The sequence below is a fragment of the Meles meles genome, chromosome 8, assembly GCF_922984935.1.
Source record: "Meles meles chromosome 8, mMelMel3.1 paternal haplotype, whole genome shotgun sequence".
NCBI classification, from domain to species: Eukaryota; Metazoa; Chordata; class Mammalia; order Carnivora; family Mustelidae; genus Meles; species Meles meles.
In genome coordinates, this window is record NC_060073.1 from 5,826,084 (window position 1) to 5,845,970 (window position 19,887).

General features: G+C 51.8%; 1 protein-coding gene across 2 annotated transcripts; it reads right to left on the bottom strand.

Moving 5' to 3' along the window:
• Window positions 1-283: 283 nt before the first annotated feature.
• Window positions 284-19,699, bottom strand: BBS1 (Bardet-Biedl syndrome 1). 2 transcript variants are annotated; one of them, XM_046017666.1, is made up of 17 exons: window positions 19,644-19,699; window positions 19,229-19,305; window positions 19,095-19,129; window positions 15,986-16,258; window positions 15,825-15,871; window positions 15,651-15,689; window positions 15,458-15,530; window positions 13,274-13,405; window positions 11,419-11,525; window positions 9,780-9,900; window positions 9,469-9,627; window positions 7,668-7,737; window positions 7,114-7,272; window positions 4,941-5,074; window positions 3,790-3,924; window positions 3,034-3,120; window positions 284-667 (listed from the first exon to the last, which is right to left on the bottom strand). In XM_046017666.1, the coding sequence occupies exons 1-17, from the start codon at window positions 19,688-19,690 to the stop codon at window positions 533-535; spliced, it is 1,830 nt and encodes a 609-aa protein (XP_045873622.1). In that variant the 5' UTR covers window positions 19,691-19,699; the 3' UTR covers window positions 284-532. The 2 variants fall into 2 exon arrangements, with proteins under 2 accessions (XP_045873622.1, XP_045873623.1); XM_046017667.1 differs by having other exon boundaries at window positions 528-2,814.
• Between the last annotated feature and the right edge of the window lie 188 nt (window positions 19,700-19,887).

Here is a 19,887-nt window from a genome sequence, read left to right on the forward strand (position 1 = left end):
AGGCAACCCGATGTGGGGTCGGATCCCAGGACCCTGGAATCATGATCCAAGCTGAAGGCAGATGCTTAACCGACTGACCCACCCAGGCGCCTGGGAAAGAAAGAATCCTAAGCAGACTCCTTGCTCGATGTGGAGCCCGACACAGGGCTCGATGTCCTGACCCTGAGATCATGGCCTGAGTCAAAAATCAAGAGCTGGATGCTTAACCAACTGTGCCACCCAGGTGCCCTGAAGCATATTTTTAAAATGAATAGCTAATGGGGCGCCTGGCTGGCTCAGTCAGTGGAGCACGTGACTCTTGACCTTGGGGTTGTGAATTCAAGCCTCACGTTGAACTCAGAGAAATTACTGAAAAAAATAATAGCTAAGAGAATTGAAAATGACTGTAGCAAGGGAGCAGTCGTGGGTAATGGGGAGAGGCTATTTTCTTGTAAACTAACTCCATAGTTCTAAGTAGGTTTTTAGAAAAATACTTTTTACAAAGATGCCAACCCCCCTCATCCCCAGTGTCGACAGCCTCCTGAAGCTCTGACTAGGAGGGCCCTGGTTTCCTGTTGCTCCGCTTGTCCACAGGGACACAGTTTGCACAGGTACATCGTATCATATCACACAGACTCAAGAGGCGCTGGGCTTTGGAAGTTTCTTCACTTTCCTCATCATGAAAGAGCTACGAACAGAATCCAGATCAGACTTTCTGTTCCAAGTTCACAGTCATCCCTTGATTGGGGTAGAAGAGAGTCTACGGTCACGTGGCCCAGCACACAAACCCTGCGAAGAGCTAGCCCCGTCCCAGAGACAAGGGGCTCACCTCCTTCTAGGGCAGGCCTTTCCAACTCTGCTAGGCTCTCTCAGGAAGTTCCTCAGGTTAAGTTGGAATCCCTCCGGCTGACAGTGACACTCCCTGCGTTTCTCTCCATTTCCGGGTAAACCGCCTGCTTGCTCCAGCCGTGCCCGACCTGGCTCCGTCTAGAGAGCCCTCACCGTTCTGATCCAACTGATCTGTCTGCGAGCGGCCAGACTGTGCGCAGAGGAGGGGGATGGGCTCTCTCTTTGGTCCAGACCCCATGCTCTCTCTTTTTTAAGTAGGCTCCACACCCAGCAAGGATCCCAACGCGGGGATTGAACTCCCCACCCTGAGATCGAGTAAGATGCTCAACCGACTGAGCCACCCACGCACCGCCCCCCCTTGCTTCTCTTAACCCGGCCCCAGAATGCCCTCCTTGGAAGGGTTAGGGGGCGGGCTGTGAGCTGTGCACGCCAGTCCCTCACTGGTGTCCTGGACACGGAGGCCACTGCCTGGGCACAGCAGTTAGGTTGGGGCCCTTGGTATCAAGGGCCAGAGCTCTACAGTTATCCTGTCAAATATCGCCTTTCTGCACTTGACTCATTTCCTCTAGAGGGGCTGCCCAGCTCCCAGGATGCCAGAGCTGAATCCGCTCAAACCGCCTCCTTCTACATGTGGGGAAAGCAGCCCGGAAGGGGTTGGTTACTTCCCACACGCCTGAGATACCTGCCACATGCGAGGCTGCTCCTGGTCAGACAGAGGAAGATCCAGGTCCTCAAGGGGCAGGGTCCTGGCTCACAAGTGGCTCAGGGTGGCCCTGGTATCACCAGCCTTGCAGAGGGCTGAGAGGTGGGCCAGGCAGACCGGCCAGGGCTCCAGGAGGCCCCGAGGGCCAGGATTGTGGGTCTCTGGTCCTTGTGGTCTAAACATGGGCCTTCCCTCAAGGTTAAGCCACACTCAACGCCTCCGGTCCATGTCTTTCCAGCTCATTCTCTCACCCTACCGCACTGCCCAGTGAACTTCCCACTTATGTGACTGATCTGGGGTCCAGGGCACAGAAGAGCCATCTGGGCGTCTGCCTCCTCTGCACCTCCCCAGGACCCCAAAAACACCCGTGCGCCCCAGCCCCACCTCTGCTCTAACTGAGCCTTCTTCTCCTGGGATGCCCTTTCTGGGCACAAACATCCAAATCAGGACAGCAGCTGTGTGGGCTCCAGAAGCCTGGTGGGGGCGGGGGTCACTAGCTCCCTGCACGGGCCCTCTATGCCCTCCTGCACCAGCTCCTCCCTTGGGTATCCTTGCGGAGCATCACAGGAAAGCCCCCTGTGGGGAGCCAGCCACTCCCTGGGCCCCCTGAATAGAAAAGGGACGTCTCTTGTTTAGCTCACAAGGAGAGATCAGAGCACGTGATTTGTCTGTAAGCTGAGCTAGGCATCAGCCAAGCCTCTGGAACCCCAGGGAGCAACAGGGGGCTCAATCTTGCCCAAGAAAAAGCCTCTGATTATCCCAGGTCAGGACGTAGCCAATTCTGGCCTGGACCTGCAGCCACACATGAGTAAATGTGTCTAAGGAAAGCAGCAAAGGAGAAGGCTGGGCCTATGCCCCTCCTCTCGCCTTTACCGCTTCAGAGATCTTCCTTCAGACCCGGGTGTGATTCTGGAGCAAAGTGGGGAGACGGAGGAGTAGCAGGTGTCCAGGGGGCAGGTGCCCCGGATTTCCTGAGGGGAAGGAGCTGAGCCTCCTGGGTACTCACTGACCTGCTTCTACAGGTCACCCAGCAGCCAGCGTGGGGAGAAAGGAGACACACGGGAGAAGGAAACTGTAGCCCCAACACACTGCTGGTTGGGGAATGGGCCTGGGGCCACTCGCTCTGCCCAGCTCGGTGCAAGGGGCTGTATCTTCCTGATCCTGACTCCGCAGGGCTCTCAACACCAGTCCGGGGGTCAGGCGGCTGCCAGCCCCTCGCTCACGGGCATGTTGATATGGGCACTCAGCAGGGGTGCGCTCTGGCCTTCTCGGAGCACCAGCACCTACAGAGCAAGTGCCCGTGGCAGGAGGGGCAAGCCCCTTGTCCTCCCTGCAAACCCAAGCCTGGCCTGGTCTGCACTGGCCCCCGTCACAGGCGACCAGGGCTCTGTCGAAGGGGACTGGGAGGCTGCAGATAGCCACCCTGACCCGGCAGCCACCCGGGGGCCTTGTCCACCTCGCTCTCGCTGGCTCCCCGTGTAGTCCTCTCCCTGGCCACCTACCTTGATGATGTCTGAGATGCCCTTGTCACTGAGACTCTCCACAAAGGTCTCTAGCGGGTAGCTGAGTCCTGGCACCAGCAAGGGGACCTGAGTTTGGGGACAAAGAGGTAAGGAGATCAGCCCTCATGCCTGGACAGTGTTTGTCAGATTCCAGGGCACTCTCACGCCTGCTACAGAAGCTGCGTTCGCTGTAGCCTGAATCCGGGGGGCAGCGCGGGCAGGGCAGACCCATTCGCAGGGCACGGGGTTCAGGGAGGGGAGTAGATGCTCCAGGACCACATGGATATCCAGGATTAAACCCAGACCTCTTGACTCTCAACCAAGTCCCAGAGTCTTTCTCGGGTTCTGGTCCTCCCAACTTAGGGTCTAATCTGGACCTGGCGGGAAAGCAGGCCCCTCACCGTGGAATAAAGTCTCCCTGGGGCAGAAAGAAGCTCCCATTCCCACTGCAGGTGTGGCTGCGAGGCTCTGGGATCCCAGCACTGACAGGTTTCTGAGAGAGGCAGAGGTGGGAGCCCGAGTCTAGCTGTTCTCCCAGAACCTTCTGTGTGGCTCCCCGAAACCTCTCTTGGACGGGGAGAAAAGCAGCAGGGCACGTCTTGGGCATTCTCCCCCGAGGTCTCTGCCTTGCCCCAGCCTGGTCTGCGGCTGCAGCCCCCGGCCAGCTCCCTGACCACCGATCTGTTTGGGTCTGCGGGCACTTCCCCAGGCCCCAGCCCGGTCTTTCTCACTCCGTGTCTCAGTGAGGCCCAGTACCTTGAAAAAGGCCCGGGGCAGAGCATAGAGCATCTCGTTGTACAGGAAGCAGACCAGCAGCCCCAGGACGGGTCGGGCCGCTGACGTGTTCTGCAGGTGAAGTGTGAGCTTAAAGGTGGGGCCCAGGCCCTGGACCTGTTGAGAAGGTGGGGTGCATGGAGAAAGCCCCTAGAACCGGCAGCCCTGGGCGCTGAATCCCATGTGCCCCGCCCTCCAGCTTTCTCGTCAGTGTCCTCGAGTCACCTTTTTCCAACTGCTCTAACGCACTGTCCTGCCCTTCACCCAGGGCCCCTTGGAAGCCTAGGAGTGTGGCTCCTCTTTGTACAGGGATCAGCAAAGGCCCGGAGAGGGGAAAGGGCTTGGTGCAGGGCACTCAGTTGTCAGAGGCAGAGCTGGCCTGGGGACGGAAGCCCCAGCTCCCACCATGGCCTCACCACTGTCCCTGCCCCTGTCTTCCCAGGCTGTCCCCACTGCCTGCTCTCATCCTGTGGTGGCCACAATGACTTCTTTTTCCTCCCTCTTAGTCTCAGTTGCTCTGCAGCCTGTTCCCCGCCCCCCTCTCTACTTCATCTAGGGAGAGAGAAATCGGAAACCCGGTTGGGTCAGACAGCACACCTCCGGGACCCACTGAGCCCTGGCCGGAGCCCAGATGACCTCGCGGTCACTTGTGCCCAAGTGCAGGGCTCCTCCTCCTGTGCCTGGGCCAGTCTCAGGACTTCCCCTCCCCGCACCAGGCAGTCCCGACACCTCGGGCTGCCCACAGGTACTCGAATGAACCGCTTTGTTCCTCGTTGCCTGGCTGCGAGAGTCCCTCCGGTGCCGGGAAGAAATGTCCCTTGGTGGCTACGTGCGAAGCCTGGCCCAAATCTAGGGGCTTGTGCGAGCCACAGCATGGGCCAAAGGAGCTGGGGAGTCTGGCCCACTCTGCAGCCCGCTGAGGGAAGAGGCAGCACGGCAGAGAGGAGGAGAGACAGTGCCCACTTGAAGGAAGCTAGAGACTTGGTCTCTGAGCCTTCGGGACTGAGACATAGGCACAAGGCTTCGTGGGCTCCGATTTGGCTCCGGGGCTGAGGGGTTCCTACTCACCCTTGACCTCTGTCCCTCCAGCCCTGAGGTGGCCTGACCCCCCCCCCCCCGGGGTGTTTACTCACCACAGCGTGCAGCTTGAGGGGCTCCCGGGCCATCACGGACACAGGGTTCAGGCTGGACTCGAGGGCCTGCACATAGGCACGGGCGGCCCGGAGGCGCAGCAGGTAGAGGTCAGTCTGGAAGGCCCGGTGCATGGCTGAGGATAGGGACACAAAGGGCTGGTGCCAGAGGTCAGGAGGGTAGGAGGGGGCAGAGGTAGGGGAGAGGGGTCTCCCGCATGGGCAGCTGCTCCGACACGCGAGAGGAAGGCCGGCTCTGTGCAGCAGGGAACGTGGGGAAAGGGAGGACAGAGGGGCAATGGCCTGGCCTCCCCGTGACACAGGGCACTGTGGGCCACACGTGGCTCCCTCCTTCCTGATTTCCAACCACCGCGCTCCCCTCTCGCACAATCCCAGTCTCCCGGACCGCCCCTGCGATTCTGCCAGAAGGGCTGGTGTCCCCTCGAGTCTTGCCCTCCACCCCCCTCCTCTGCGCAACCCTAACGTCCCACCAACACCTCACACTCAGCACCGGGGAAACCCAGCTCGTCTCCTTTCCTCAGTCACCACACCCCCACCCACCAAGTCACCCAGGTCCTGCCCTCGCAGCTCATCATTTGCCAAGGCCCGAGGCCTCTTCCTCAAAGCTGTCCCGGGAGCCTGAGCTCCCTCTGTTCCCGCTAGGACTCTTCCAGACTTCGCAGGCTGGTTTCCCAGGCTGATTCTGCTCCTTTGCTTGTGTGTGTGTGTGTGGGGGGGGGCCTTCTGCCGCTCAGAAGTTTTCTGTCTTTATGGCTCAGCAGGGAGCCTACTTCCCCGTCTCTCTCTGCCTGCCTCTCTGCCTACTTGTGATCTCTTTCTGTCAAATAAATAAATAAATAAAATCTTAAAAAAAAAAAAAATCGACTGGTCAAGTCCTCAGAGTAAACCCTACTGGGATTTGCCCTGTAACATTGCTATGTTCCTAGATTAATTTTAGAAGCTGTTAATTAATTGATCAACAGCTTTAAGGCATTAGGTCCTGCTACCCTGAGCCTTGCAAAGTCTCATCACGGAAATATTCCGGTAGTCTTTTATGTCCTGGAGAGCTTTGTAACTTTCTTTCTTAGACTGCCATTTTCTTGTTAAGTTTATTTCTACGGGTTTTGTTGCTATTGTGAATGGAAAATTTGCATTATATTTTCTGACTGGTTACTGCTGGTGTAGACCAAACTACTGACTTTTTTGTATATTTTACATTTGGTTCCCTTGGAGAACTTCCTAATTATTTCTCAAATGTTTCAACTGCTTCTCTTGGATTCTTTAGGCTGTAATGGCCTGCTATAGCTCTTTTATCCTCTAATTTCTCCCTTTAAAGTATAAGCAAGGTCCCTTTATGAGACAGAGCGGCTGAGTTACTGTATTTTTCTGTTTGACATCCTTCCCAGCCCCACTACCTAGAATCGACCAAGTATCTTAGCTCTGCACTCCAGGCCCTTCGGAGCCTGCTCTGACCTGCCTTGCCAGCCTCTGCTCTGGTCACCTTCTGCTTCTGGTCACCTGCCTGCATGGCGCGTGGGACTACATGAAGACGCTCCGTGGATCCAGGTAGCGTCCTGTGCCTGAATCGCCCTCACCCACCCCTTTCAGGTGGGTGGACTTATAATCATTTCAGGGTGAAGTCCAACGCCAGCTCTCTCTGAAGCCTCTCCCGGGCTCCCAGGCCAACTTCCTCACTCCTGTGAGCCCCACCAGAGACCTCTTCGCAGAGACCTCTTCCAATACCTGCACGCAGCATGAAATTAGCAAGAGAGACAGAGCTCCTCGGGTCGGGCCTAGCCTATTTCAAGGCACCTGGCAGAACACCGGGCATAATCCCAGGTATTGAATGAATGGAAGAATGATGCTAGAGCAGGGAAAAACCAAATAGGAAAAGGAACAACCCTGGTCCGGTTCTCCCTCTCTCATAAGAATTCCTGCATCTAGGAGCAACTGTTTTCTCCTCCGCATTGATAAGGCGCAAGCCCTCACCCCGGACATCTTCCACCTGGAGGGAGTACTGCAGACAGAGTGCACCTCCTAGGCTCTCTCTGCACTTCCAGAGACCTGCCTGGCTGCCCACGTCTCCCAGGGCTTAGGACGCCCAGGTGGGTTCACCTGTTTCTTGCTGCTTCAGAGCCACAAAGAAGGAAGAGAAAAGACCTGGTCTGAGTCTCACCAGTGCCAGCCTCCCGCTCTCGCAGTGTCTGATCCACATAAAGCCGGGTCTTTCGGGGCACACTGAGTTTCATCGCCTGGGCTGGTGGGGGGCCTGCCTCACCTCCTGCTTCCACAAACACTGCTGTACGCTTCAGGATCTTGATGATCAGGCCACCGCCTAGGGAAGTGGACACACAGGAACAGATCTGTCCTTCCTAGTTCCACCCAACATTCCCGGTCTGTCCTCCCCAAGCAATCTGCCTCAGATAGAGCCATTTCTGTCCATGTCTGTTTTCCTGCTGAGATTCTGGGTTTCTAGAAGGAATACAGTGTGTCTTAACAGTGTCTTATCATTCATTCATTCATTCATTTATTCAGCAGTTACTTATGGACTGTGATATTCCTGGCATTGTGCAGGCTCTGGGGAGATTGGGGGGAACTAGAGACGCTGTGTCTACAGGTCTTGCTTCCAAACTCAGGCCTGCCTGAGTTTCACAATTACCTCTTCCCAGGATCTGGCTCATCACCTTGGCGCCTAACTCTAAAACCCCTGCCCGGTCTGAGTCTGCTCACCCCGCGTAGTCATGATGAGGGTGTTGTCTTCCCGCCCGTAGCGGCCGAAGCAAAGGCTGGTCACCGCATCCTAGGACGGAGACACCGGAGTTTAGGGGGGAAGACAGCTTGGAGAGGAGAGCAAGGCTGGGGTGGGGTGAAAAGGCTGGGAGAGTCCAGATGTGATATAATAGAGAGATGTCAGGTAAGGCCTGGGGCAATGCGGCCTCCCAAATAACCCTTGTATTTCTCACTGCCTTTCAACCTCACTGCCACAGCCACGGTTCCAGAATAAACGTAACTGGGCTTCTGGGGTCAGCTTTCTAATAGGCCCCCAGGCTAGTGTTTCTCCCCAGACTGTCCTTCACATTGCTGCCTTTCAAAAATACAAATGTGATCATGTCTATTTTCTGCCAAAAAACTTCCAGTGGCTTTTATCCTTCCTGTTAGAACAATTCAAGGCTTTCCACATCTGACTCCAGCCCGCCTTTTCTGTTCTCCTCTACCATTCCCCCACACCCCACCTCGCCTGTCTCCCAACAGCCTGCAGTCCAAACCAGCTGCTTTCAAACTTGACACCGTGATGTAGGACACTTTACATATGCCGATATGCGAGTTTCACATGTGATATACTCTGAGCTTGCTTTCTTCTGCTGCTGGCTGTGACCCATTAAATGAGTTGAATAAGTCACATCTCAGTGTTCGAACAACTCTGGTCCAAACTCATCAAGCCACCTGGATACCTTCATCAAGAATACTTATGCCTCTCAGCCTTTGTTCATGCTGTTTCTGGTCTGGAAGGTTCTTCCTCCATGGACCCACTTGCCAAACTGTTTTGAGGCCCAGCAGAACTGTCATTTGCTCTGGGAAATGACCTGCGAGTTCCACCCTATCCTTCCCCACCACCCCAGTCACCAGGCCCCCTGAGCTCTGTCAGTCCTCTGCTCGGCTTTAGTCTCGCTTGTATTTGAATTAGCTGTGTCTCTGGTTGGCTGACACCTTAGATTATAAATTCCCTGAAGGCAGGATTTAGACATCATTTTATCCCCAGAATACAGTGAGTTATGCTTATGGATGCTCAACAAATGTTTCTGAAATACATCAAGGGACACCTAGGTGGCTCTGTTGGTTAAGTGTCTGCCTTTGGCTCAGGCCATCATCTTGGGGTCCTGAGATCGAGCCCCGTATCAGGCTCCCTGCTCAGCGGGGAGTCTGCTTCTCCCTCCCCCTCTGCCTGCCTCCCTCTGCCCCCAACCTCTGGTCATGCTCATGCTTTTTTTCTCTCCAATAAATAAATAAGATCTTTAAAAAAAAATGCATCAAAAGTCAAGGTGGCTCAGTGGGTTAAGCCGCTGCCTTCGGCTCGGGTCATGATCTCGGGGTCCTGGGATCGAGTCCCACGTCGGGCTCTCTGCTTGGCGGGGAGCCTGCTTTCCTCTCTCTCTCTCTCTGCCTGCCTCTCTGCCTACTTGTGATCTCTCTCTCTCTCTCGCTGTCAGGTAAATAAATAAATAAAATCTTAAAAAAAAAAAAAAAAAAAGAGGGCGCCTGGGTGGCTCAGTGGGTTAAAGCCTCTGCCTTCAGCTCGGGTCATGATCCCAGAATCCTGGGATCGAGCCCCGCATCGGGCTCTCTGCTCAGCAAGCAGCCTGCTTTCCTCTCTCTCTGCCTGCCTCTCTACCTACTTGTGATCTCTCTCTGTCGAATAAACATTAAAAAAAAAAAAAAAAAAGTCAAGGTCATCAGGTGGAGAGGGCTCAGCAGAGGCAGCTAAGAAGCCCCAGAGGTGGGAATGGGGGGCAAAGAGGAGCGAGCAGCTCACCGGGGCGCGGATGACGTTCAGCAGGGCTTTATCATGGTAAATGCGGACTTCTCCATTGGCCAGCCCAGCCATGACGGCCTGCAGGCCCCGGGAGCGCTGCTCTAGGAGGTTCATGGTCAGGATGGCTGCTGGCATCTGCACCGTCCACAGCTTCTTACCCTGGGAGGAAAGAGCTTCTTAACTGGGGAGGGTTCAGGGCACGGCGTGGAAAGAAGGGGTGGCTAGAGTTGCAGGGAAAGGGACGCCAGAAGGAATCCCTTGCTAAAGGGGAACCGGGGAGACATACGTGGATGGGGTGGGGAAAGCCACACCTTGTGGGTGAAGCCATGCAGGCTCTCTTGGGTGCTGCCGACCACCAGGACCTTGTGTACCCGGACGAGTCCCACAGGTTGGGCGCTCAGCTCGATGCAGTACTTGGGGCGCGTGGAGTCTCTGTGGGATAAAGACACACTCTCCAAGTCCCAGAGAAACCTTCTCTCCTTCCTCGACAGACCCTCTTCTTTCTAAGCCTCACAAACTACCCCAGAAGGAAACTTGGCTCCAAAGTAGATGACCATAGTATTACTTCCACGTTCCACCACTTAGTGCCTGTATGACCTTGGATAACATAAAGTGTGTTTTCTTTCCCGGTCTCCCTGCGGCCTTCACTGCAGTGATCTGTGTGAGGACCTGGCCTTGAACAGTTTGCGGTGAGTGTACCTTAGGCTAGACGTGGTGCTAGAGGACTTCAGCAGTTCACCAACTCATCAGAAATGCATGAGAAGTCCGCTCTGTGTAAATGACCTGTTTTCGGTTTCCTGGCTTCTGAATCTTAGTTTCTCTTATCCATAAAGAAAGGGTAATTCCAGGGGCACCTGGATGGCTCAGTGGGTTAAGCCTCTGCCTTCAGCTCGGATCATGATCCCAGGGTTGTGGGATCGAGCCCCGTATCGGGCTCTCTGCTCAGCAGGGAGCCTGCTTCCCTCTCTCTCTCTCTGCCTGCCTCTCTACCTACTTGTAATCTCTGTCAAATAAATGAATAAAATCTTTAAAAAAAGGGGGGGGTAATTCTAGCCAACCAATCACAGGCTATGGCTCCCCTTTCTTCATCACCAGGTCTGAAGAGCCTCCCCCTGGTCTCTGGGCCTCCTTCCAATCTACTCTCCACCCAGCAGAGCAACCTCTTAAAAATATAAATGGCTTGCGTCATTCTTCTGATTAAAACCCCGTAATAGTTTTCAAATTCTAAATCCTGACCATGTCCTACCAGGGCCATGCACGAGGCAGACCTGGTCTCCACGCACCTCCTTCCGCCCTCCTCCTTGCCCAGCAAGCTTCAGGAGCGCACACCAGTATCTTTCCCATCTTGAATTTGCTCAAGTTTTCTCCGCCTACGACACTTCTTCCCCACTTTTCGACCAAGTGGCTCCTTCTTAACCTTCCATGTTCTCTCCGCAGACGGGTGTTCACCAATCACCCTGGCCCTGCTATTTTTGCCCACTGAGCTTATATTTTTCCTCCAAAGCACGCAGGGACTACATGTATATCGTTTAACAATACATCAATACATCCCTGATACCTTACATAATGCTTAATACATAGTGGGTGCTCAAAGATATTTCTGGAATTGGAAGACGAATGTTGTAAGGAATATCAACCCAATGCGTAAAGGCACGTTCCATACCTATAAAGCCAGACGGCAACAGGAGGCTATTTTTACTTCTTCCCATCTCTGGCTGTACCTCTCGTGTGTTACAGCTGCCCTGCCCAGTCTCTCACTTTGCCAGTCCCCATCCCACAAGCCTCCAGATGGCCCCCTACGCACATGAGCTCAGCCTCCTCTGTTAAGTTCCCAGCTGGGGAGCTGCAGTGAAAAGAGCTTTTCCACTCCCGAATACCAGCTCCAAAGCCCCTAAAACCACCGGGGTTCTGAGATGCTCCTTCTGGCCCCAGAGACCACGATGCAACTACCTTCTCAGGATATAGATGTTTCCGTTGCGGCAGGCGGCGGCGAGCCGGAACTCTACATCGAATTGGCCAGAAACCTCCAGGAAGACGGGCACACTGGGTAGGCTCATCTGCAAAGGAGAGGCTCAAACATTCCAGTTTTCCTGGTGCCCCTGTCCTTCCTCACCTTGAAATAACTCCTCTGAGTTGGTTCCTTGTCCAAATTCCCAATCTCCTCACTCACTGTGGGTCAGTTTAAGCTTATCCAGTTTTTCTGGAGGGAAACTCGGCAACATGCAGCAAAAGCCTTCAAGTCTATCCCCTTTGATGAAACAATGCCACTTCCAGGAATATATCCTAAAGAAGTATTTAGATGGGGATGCACAGAGGTTTGGATAAGGAAGTTTACTGTGGTGGTGTTAATAATTGTGAAAACCAAAAATAAATGTGCAATTGGTGATAAGGTGAATAAACCATAGAACATTTATATAATGGATATTCTGTGACCTTTCTTTTTTTTTAACAACAAATTTTTTTTTTTTAAAGATTATTTATTTGACAGGGAGACACAATGAGAGAGGGAACAGAAGCATGGGGAGTGGGAGAGGGAGAAGCAGGCTTCCCGCTAAGTAGGCAGCCCGATGTGGGGCTCGATCCCAGGACCCCAGGACCATTACCATGAGGGCAGCCGTTTAACGACTAAGCCACCTGGGCGCCCCTATTTTGTGGCCTTTAAAAAGGCTGATATGGGGGCGCCTGGCTGGCTCGTTGGTGGAGTTTGCAACTCTTGATCTTGGGGTTGTAAGTTTGAGCCTCACACTGGGTATAGAGATTGCTTAAGTGAATAAACTTTAAAAAATAATAAAGTAAGTTAAAAAAAAAAAAAGGTTGGGGGAACGTGCGTGGCTTAGTTGGTTAAGCATCCAATTCTTGATTTTGGCTCAGGTCATGATCTCGAGGTGGTGAGACTGAGCCCTGTGTGGGGCTCCGCGCTTAAGATTCTCTCTCACCCTCTCCCTCTGCCAGCCCCCTGCTCATGCTCTCTCTCCCTCAACAAACAAACGACCCCCCCCTTTTTTTTAAAGATTTTATTTATTTGTTTGACAGAGAGAGACACAGCAATAAAGGGAACACAAGCAGGGGGAGTGGGAGAGGAAGAGGCAGGCTTCCCGCTGGAGCAGGGAGCCTGATGCGGGGCTCGATCCCAGGATCCTAGGATCATGACCTGAGCCGAAGGCAGACGCTTAATGGTTGAGCCACCCGGGCACCCCCCTGCCCAAAAATCTTTAGGAAAAAAAGGCGGGGGGACGCCCAGGTGGCTCAGTCATTAAGCATCTGCCTTCGGCTCAGGTCATGATCCCAGGATTCTGGGATCGAGCCCCATGTCAGACTCCCTGCTCAGCAGGGAGCCTACTTCTCCCTCTCCCTCTGCCCCTCTCCAGCTTGTTCTCTCTCTCTCACTTGCTCACTCTCTATCTGTCAAATAAATAAATAAATTCTTTTAAAAATCTTAAAAAAAAATGGCTGGTTTGGTTTTATATATACATATGGACAGACATTGATGGGCTACTATCATGTGAAAAGAGCAGGTTACACAATCCTCTACCACTAAGTCATTTTTGTAAAAAAAATGTATTTATAGGTTATATATCTGTGTCGCAATATGAAATTTCTGGAAAGACATACCAATACTTTAATAGTAGATACTGTGGGTGGTGATATTTTCTTAGACGTGTATTTTTTTTTCTTTATGCTTATCTATATTTTATGTTTTCTACAGCATGTATTACCAAGAACTATGGGCAGGAGATGTGGGGGAACAGAGGGAGGGAACGCAGCCTGGGCCTCAGCTATGCCCAGGGCCAGGGCCCACACTGACCTTGGTCAAAATGGTGAAGGCCTCCGGGTCCAGCACCAGGAGCTCCTTGTTCTCGGTGCCCAGCACCAGGCAGGACACAGCATCCTCGTCGGCCAGGTTCTTCTTTAAGGTGGTCATGGTGGTGATGACTGTCTGCAGGAGGACTTCAGGAGTCACCCAGGGGATCCCCAAATTCCATCCCCACAGACACCCCCAGAATACCAAAGGAGGGAAGAGAGAGGGCAAAGGAGGAGGAAGAGCACCAGAGATGGGATGGACGTTTCGTGTGCAAAAGTGTTAATTGCAACAAATCTAATTTTGTAAAAAAGAGGCTTGTTTCAGTCAATTACAAATTTCCATTTGATCAAAAACCATGTAGTGACTTTAAAAATCACATTTTAGGGGCACCTGGGTGGCTCAGTGGGTTAAAGCCTCTGCCTTCGGCTCAGGTCATGATCCCAGAGTCCTGGGATCGAGCCCCGAGCTGGGCTCTCTGCTCAGCAAGGAGCCTGCTTCCTCCTTTCTCTCTGCCTGCCTCTCTGGCTACTTGTGATCTCTGTCTGTCAAATAAATAAATAAAATCTTTTTAAAAAATAAATAAAAAATAAAAATAAAAAATCACATTTTAAAGGAAGATTCAATGACAACCAGAACATTTCTTTTTTTTTTTTTTTACATTTCTAATGTACTAAGAGAGAAAAATAGGTAAAGCATTATGTCAGTATCATCTTAGTTTAGAAAATTACTGAATAAAAAAACATGCTGGAAGGCTAAACTCATAAGTACAAATACTGGTTATCTCTGGACAATGAAATCACAGGTGATGTTTAATTCTTCATTGTGCCTTTTTAGAATTTCTACAGTGTGCACATGTTCCTTTTGTGATTGTGATTGGAGAAAAACAAAAGAGAAGAGGATGGTCCCTTTTTTAGGAATTTCTCCTACGAAAATAATCTAGCAGGACCAAAATACCTCTTTTGTAAGATAAAACTGCTCATTGGGTGATTATCTTTAAGATTAAAAAAGAGGAATCAAGGGTGCCTGCGTGGCTCGGTGGGTTAAAGCCTCTGCCTTCGGCTCAGGTCATGGTCCCAGGATCCTGGGATCCAGCCCTGCGTCAGGCTCTCTGCTCAGCGGGGAGCCTGCTTCCCTTTCTCTCTCTCTGCCTGATTGTGATCTCTTGTCTGTCAAATAAATAAATAAAATCTTTAAAAATAAATAAATAAGAGGAATCATTCTAATGCCTGGTGGAAAGAGAAAGGTTACAGAAACGTGGATAGTAATGGCGCCCAATTATATAATCATGACATATATATCTTGGAAAGATTTCTTCCCTCCCCCAAACTGCATCTTTTAAGCAATAATTAATTTGCTTCATGATTTTGTAAGTGCTCAAAGATATTGATAACTGTGGATCCGAGCTGCTGGTCGGCAGGAGAGAACAACGTTGGTCTAAGGCTAGCCAAAAACTGACGCATGTATTGGTCCATGCGTTTGGTTCGAGTGCCTTCTGCAGAAGGGGAGGGTTCCCATGAGGCTTTCTAAACCACAGAGAGCAGCTCTGGGACTGGACTGAGGGTCAGCCCCTAGGTCAGTAACCACCAGATTTTCATGAACATGTTCACCAATAAAACCATTAAAACCATAACTAAGAAAAACATGAAGTGGATAAAAGGGGTTCATTTCTTATCTAATAAACATGAATAGTTCCATAAACTATGAATGGAATCATTAATAATCAATGAAATAATTAAGGGGCCATTAAGAATAGAGTTCTTAAAGACGATTTAAATGCTCAAGATACACTGTTATGTACTCGAGGGAAGCAAATTATAAAGCATATTTATGAAGAAAATGTACCCAAATAGTAAGAACGAGGACCTCTGGGTGGTGAGATTATAGTCATTTATACTTCTCCTTTATACTTCTCTTTCGTCGCTAATGAAAACATGTCACCTTTACTCTCAAGACAAGAGAAGTTATGTAAAGTTCTGCAACTATATATCAACTCAAAGCTGCCCCTGTCAACCGGACACGGAGAAGGCGCCGCAGCTTTGTGACCGTACACGTGTGCCGCAGGCTGGAAAGGAAACGGCACAGTGAACCGAGTCGGGTTTGGTTGCAGAATCTACCACTGATGTTACATCGTCTTTTAAAAACTGTCCATATTTTTTTAGAGGGAAATCAAGAGAGAAGGGACGTTACCTGCCGCTTGATGGACTTGGACGTGTGCTGGCTCACGAATGCCTCCATTTCACTCAGCTCCAGCTGTAAAAACCTGTACGCACAGAGAACTGGCAGGTGCACGGCCGGGGCTACTTCCCTCCACAGGACACCCCTTAGCCACCACCCCCACCCCCATAGCTTCGGGAGCCCTGGCCCCCCACAGGGCCCTTACCTGAGGGACTGTACAGACAAAGGCACCTCTGCCTTCTCCCTGAAAGGAGAGGGGCAACCATGGCAGATTTAGTGGAGGAACAGGACCCTGGGGGTCAGACGGAGAGCACAGGGATGAGCACTGCGGGACTGCGGGAGGGGTGGGAGGCATATGAAGGGGTAAGTGGGCTCTCACCGGATGCCTTCCAGCATCTCCTTCAGGGTCAAGGGGTCAATCCGGTCCTACGACAGCAAGGAAGAAAGGTAAGCCTGTGAGCTCCAGAGTCAGGCAGGGAATGAGGAGGACTCAGTGGCTGCCATTTTTGCCTTCTTATTCCCAACCCCGACGTCACTTACCTCCTTGGCCTGGTTCCAGAGATCTTGCTCCAGGGGGTTTGGAGGCAACTGGGGCAGGCTGAACTTGAAGTAGGGCCTAAGATTCTTATACACGTACACACAAGGGCCTGAGGCGAGTGCTAGAGCTGGCGTCCGGGGCTCGTGCTGCTCCATGAGGAAGGTGGCGGCCGCAGCTGGCAGCGCAGGTAAGGGACTTTCAGTCAGCACGGTGGGGCCCTTGAGCACCTTCAGGCGGGGATGCTGCCCACCGGGGCCAAGGTCCCCCACCACCAGCTGTAGAAAGAGGCGGGCTTATTCCAGGCTCAAGATCTAAAAGACCCCTCCACTGACTCCCTTCTCAGGCTTAGACTTACTTTATTTTATTTTATTTATTTATTAGATTTTTAAAATTTTTTCGGGCTTAGCCTTTTTACTGGCGCACCTTCATTCACTCACGCACCACTGCACCAAGTCGGGGGCAAGGAGATTTTGTAATAAGGCTTGCAAGACGTGTGACTTTGGGAAAGCTGATTAAACTCGCTGACCCTCAGTCTTCCCACCCGCAAGAGGGGACTATCTACCTCATGACGCTTGCAGTGAAAATCAAATGAGGTAATGAATTACGGAACCTGGTGAGTGCTAGTGAGGAGTGGGTGGCAGGCGATGTTTTCATTATTCATTTAGCAAACATTTCTTCAGAGTCTGCTCCACGCCAGGCACTATTCTGGATAGTGGAGAGTGGCTGAAGTCAGTGGGGTGCTGGAAACTCCTATCTGGGCCTCTGAGGCCTGGTTTCCAGATGGGAACCGAGCTAAGGAAACACAAGCACGCACGCAGAGTACAATGTGCTCTGTGGACAGACAGGAGACTCAAGCTCCTCGGTCTCTCTTTTCCACCCTCTCTAATCCATCGTCCAAGCCACTGTGGCTGCCACGCAAGCCCATTCTCTCGAGTGAGGCTTTCAAGGCCTCTTTGATCTGGTTTCCAGCTTCTTTTCCATCACCTTCCCATCCGTGCTATGCTCCAGCCAGAATGGGGGCTGCCACAGAATGGCTCGATTCTGAGAATGCTCAGTGTGCCAGGAGCCACAGCAGGAACTCCATGCATCCTTTCATTTAATCCTTTCAACGATTTATGAGACAGATGCTGTAATTAGCCCCATTTCACAGATGGGAAAGCTGTGGCTCAGAGATGGTAGGTAAAAGTCACTCCAGTAAGTGGTAGAGCTGGGACTGGACTCTAGGTTTGTCTGAATCCCAGGCAGTGGTCTTAACTACTATTTAAAAAAAATATTTTATTTATTTGGGAGAGAGAGAGAGAGATCACAAGTAGGCAGAGAGAGGGGGAAGCAGGCTCCCCGCTGAGCAGAGAGCCCGATGTGGGGCTCGATCCCAGGACCCCAAGATCAAGACCTGAGCCGAAGGCGGAGGCTTAACCCACCGAGCCACCCAGGCACCCCTTAATTACTATTTTATATCGGTTTTCACTTTCTAACTCCAAATTTACTCTTTCCAAATATGCTACAAACTTCTAAGCCTCCGTGCCTCCAACTGAACTGTTCCTCTGACTGGAATGCTTTCCCCCTCCTTCCCTCATACATTTCACTCATTCTTCAATACCCAGTTCACTTATCACTTCCCCTGTTACCTCCAGATAGATCTCACCATTCTCTCCCTGCTGCTCCCATCCTTTCCATATTTTTGATTTCAGCATCCACTCATTTATGCCACAAATATTCACTGAGTACCTAATGTGTGCCAGGCACTAGGGTAGATGCTGGGAATCAACAAACTAACCATTAAAAAAGTGATCACACAAAAGCAGCATATATTTCATGCTGGTTATTGAGGCTGCGATTTCTCTTCCTTTCAGTGCTATAAACCCAGTGCCAAGCAATCAGTCATCATCATTGTCATGATATTGACCAATCAGTCAGTATCATGGGTAAACTGAGGCCAGGGTCATATGTCCTCCCGACAGTGTACTGATTCATTTCTTAGTTTAGTGTCTGCACAATGTGTGACACACAATAGGGGTTTGCTGGACGCTTGCCAAATGGCAGAATGCCTTATGGACTGGAATTTGCAGGCAAAAGTCCACCGAATTCTACTGTACTCGCCGTGAAGGATGGGATTCCAGAATTATCTTCTAATGGCCCAAAGAGCATGCCCACTGTGGGTTCACTGCCCACCGCTGAGCAACAGTGGAATAAACACATGACCGGGAATGTGACAGGCCCAGGTCTGCCACTTTTTACAAATTCGCTAAGTTTACTCATCCTTTCTGAATCCATTTTCCCGTTAACAAATTGGGAACAAATAATATCTATGGGTGGGAAAATGCTCAAAGAGGGTCTAGCCCAGAAAGGGATACTAAAATAGGTTAACTCCCTTTCTGTAAGCCCAAAATATTTCTCAATCTTTAAAAAAAAAAAAACAACCTGTACCTTTAATTTTTAAATCAATTCATTAACATTTCATTTAGTAATAAGTAAGCAGAGAGGCAGGCAGAGAGAGAGGGGGAAGCAGGCTCCCCACCGAGCAGACAGGACCCCGGGATCATGACCCGAGCCGAAGGCAGAGGCTTAACCCACTGAGCCACCCAGGAAGCCCTTATCTTTATGTTTTAAATTAAACTTAAAATTCAACCTTTTTATTATGGAAGGATTCAGACATATACAAACGCAGAGAGACTCATGTAATGAACCTCCAAATACCCAGCATCCAGCTTCAACAATTATCAATCAGCTCATGGCTAATCTTAAAATCTATGCCCTTTCAATAAACATAAAACTCCCACTTTCTTCTCCTTTCTCTCCAGATTCCAACGCCACACCCCCAACCAAGGGATGTGCCCTTCCAGCAAAGAATTACAAGTCAACGAAATTAAGAGGCTTTGTCTTAGTAGAACCCGCAACAGCATTATGTTGTGCTTTCCTTTGTGCAGTCCACTATGAAATCAACAGGTTCTCTTGACTACCCACATAAAAATAACATTGGACACTAAATGTACTTTTTCAGCGTACACATGGGTTCCAGATGACGCTGAACTCTTCTGGAGCCACCAGGAAATGTCCGTTCTCACGCTCCCCCACGCCCCAGTTCTCTTTCTGCCGGGGTCAGGGGCTTACCTTGTACTCCCCATCCCCGTGCAAATCTGCCAGCGCTGGAAAACACAAAAGGGCCATAAGCCAGAGTTTCCCAATCCTTGAGACTCCGCTACAGAGCCGTTATTCCGCTCCATCTCCTGGGCCCAGAGACTCACCCAAGCAGGCGGAAAAGCTATGGATGTTGGCCATGGGGTCGTAGTGTGCGTCCAGCCATTTCGAACTTGCCTCATTGCTGCGAGAGGAGGGGAGGAGGTGAGGGCTGAGTCCCAAGGGAGAGGAAAAAGCTTTGCGGGATTTAGTCTCTGAGCGTGAGGTGTGCAGGGGGCTCTGAAATGGGGGTACAGAGCCTGGGGCCAAGTCCAGGCTCCTCCAGAGACTCACTGAGTGACCTCGAGTCGCTCACACAAGCACATTCATTCACTCCTCGGGGCTCAGTTTCCCTATTTGGTCCCTAAGATCCCCTCAAGGACTGCCATCGCTTTTCGAGAAGCGAAGGAGCCCAGATCCCGGGGACCAAGCCCCCCTCTTGACATCTGTAGGAAAGGCGGCCTCGAGGACCCCGGCCTTCACCTCTCAGCTCGGCCGCTGTCGGAATCCGACGAAGACGCAGCAGCCATCTTTGCAGGCGTCGCCTTGGCAACCGGCTCCGGCCGCCGCCGCGCAACGGCCAAAAGCGCCCGGGCTCTGGGAAGCGCGCTGGGAAGAGCGCGTACAAAGGTTCCGGGCGCTCGGCTTTCCGGCCCTCCGCTGAGAGGCCACCACGCAGGCAGGGCATGCCGGCCTCTGAGCCGGTTTAGCCTGCTGAGGCGCAATC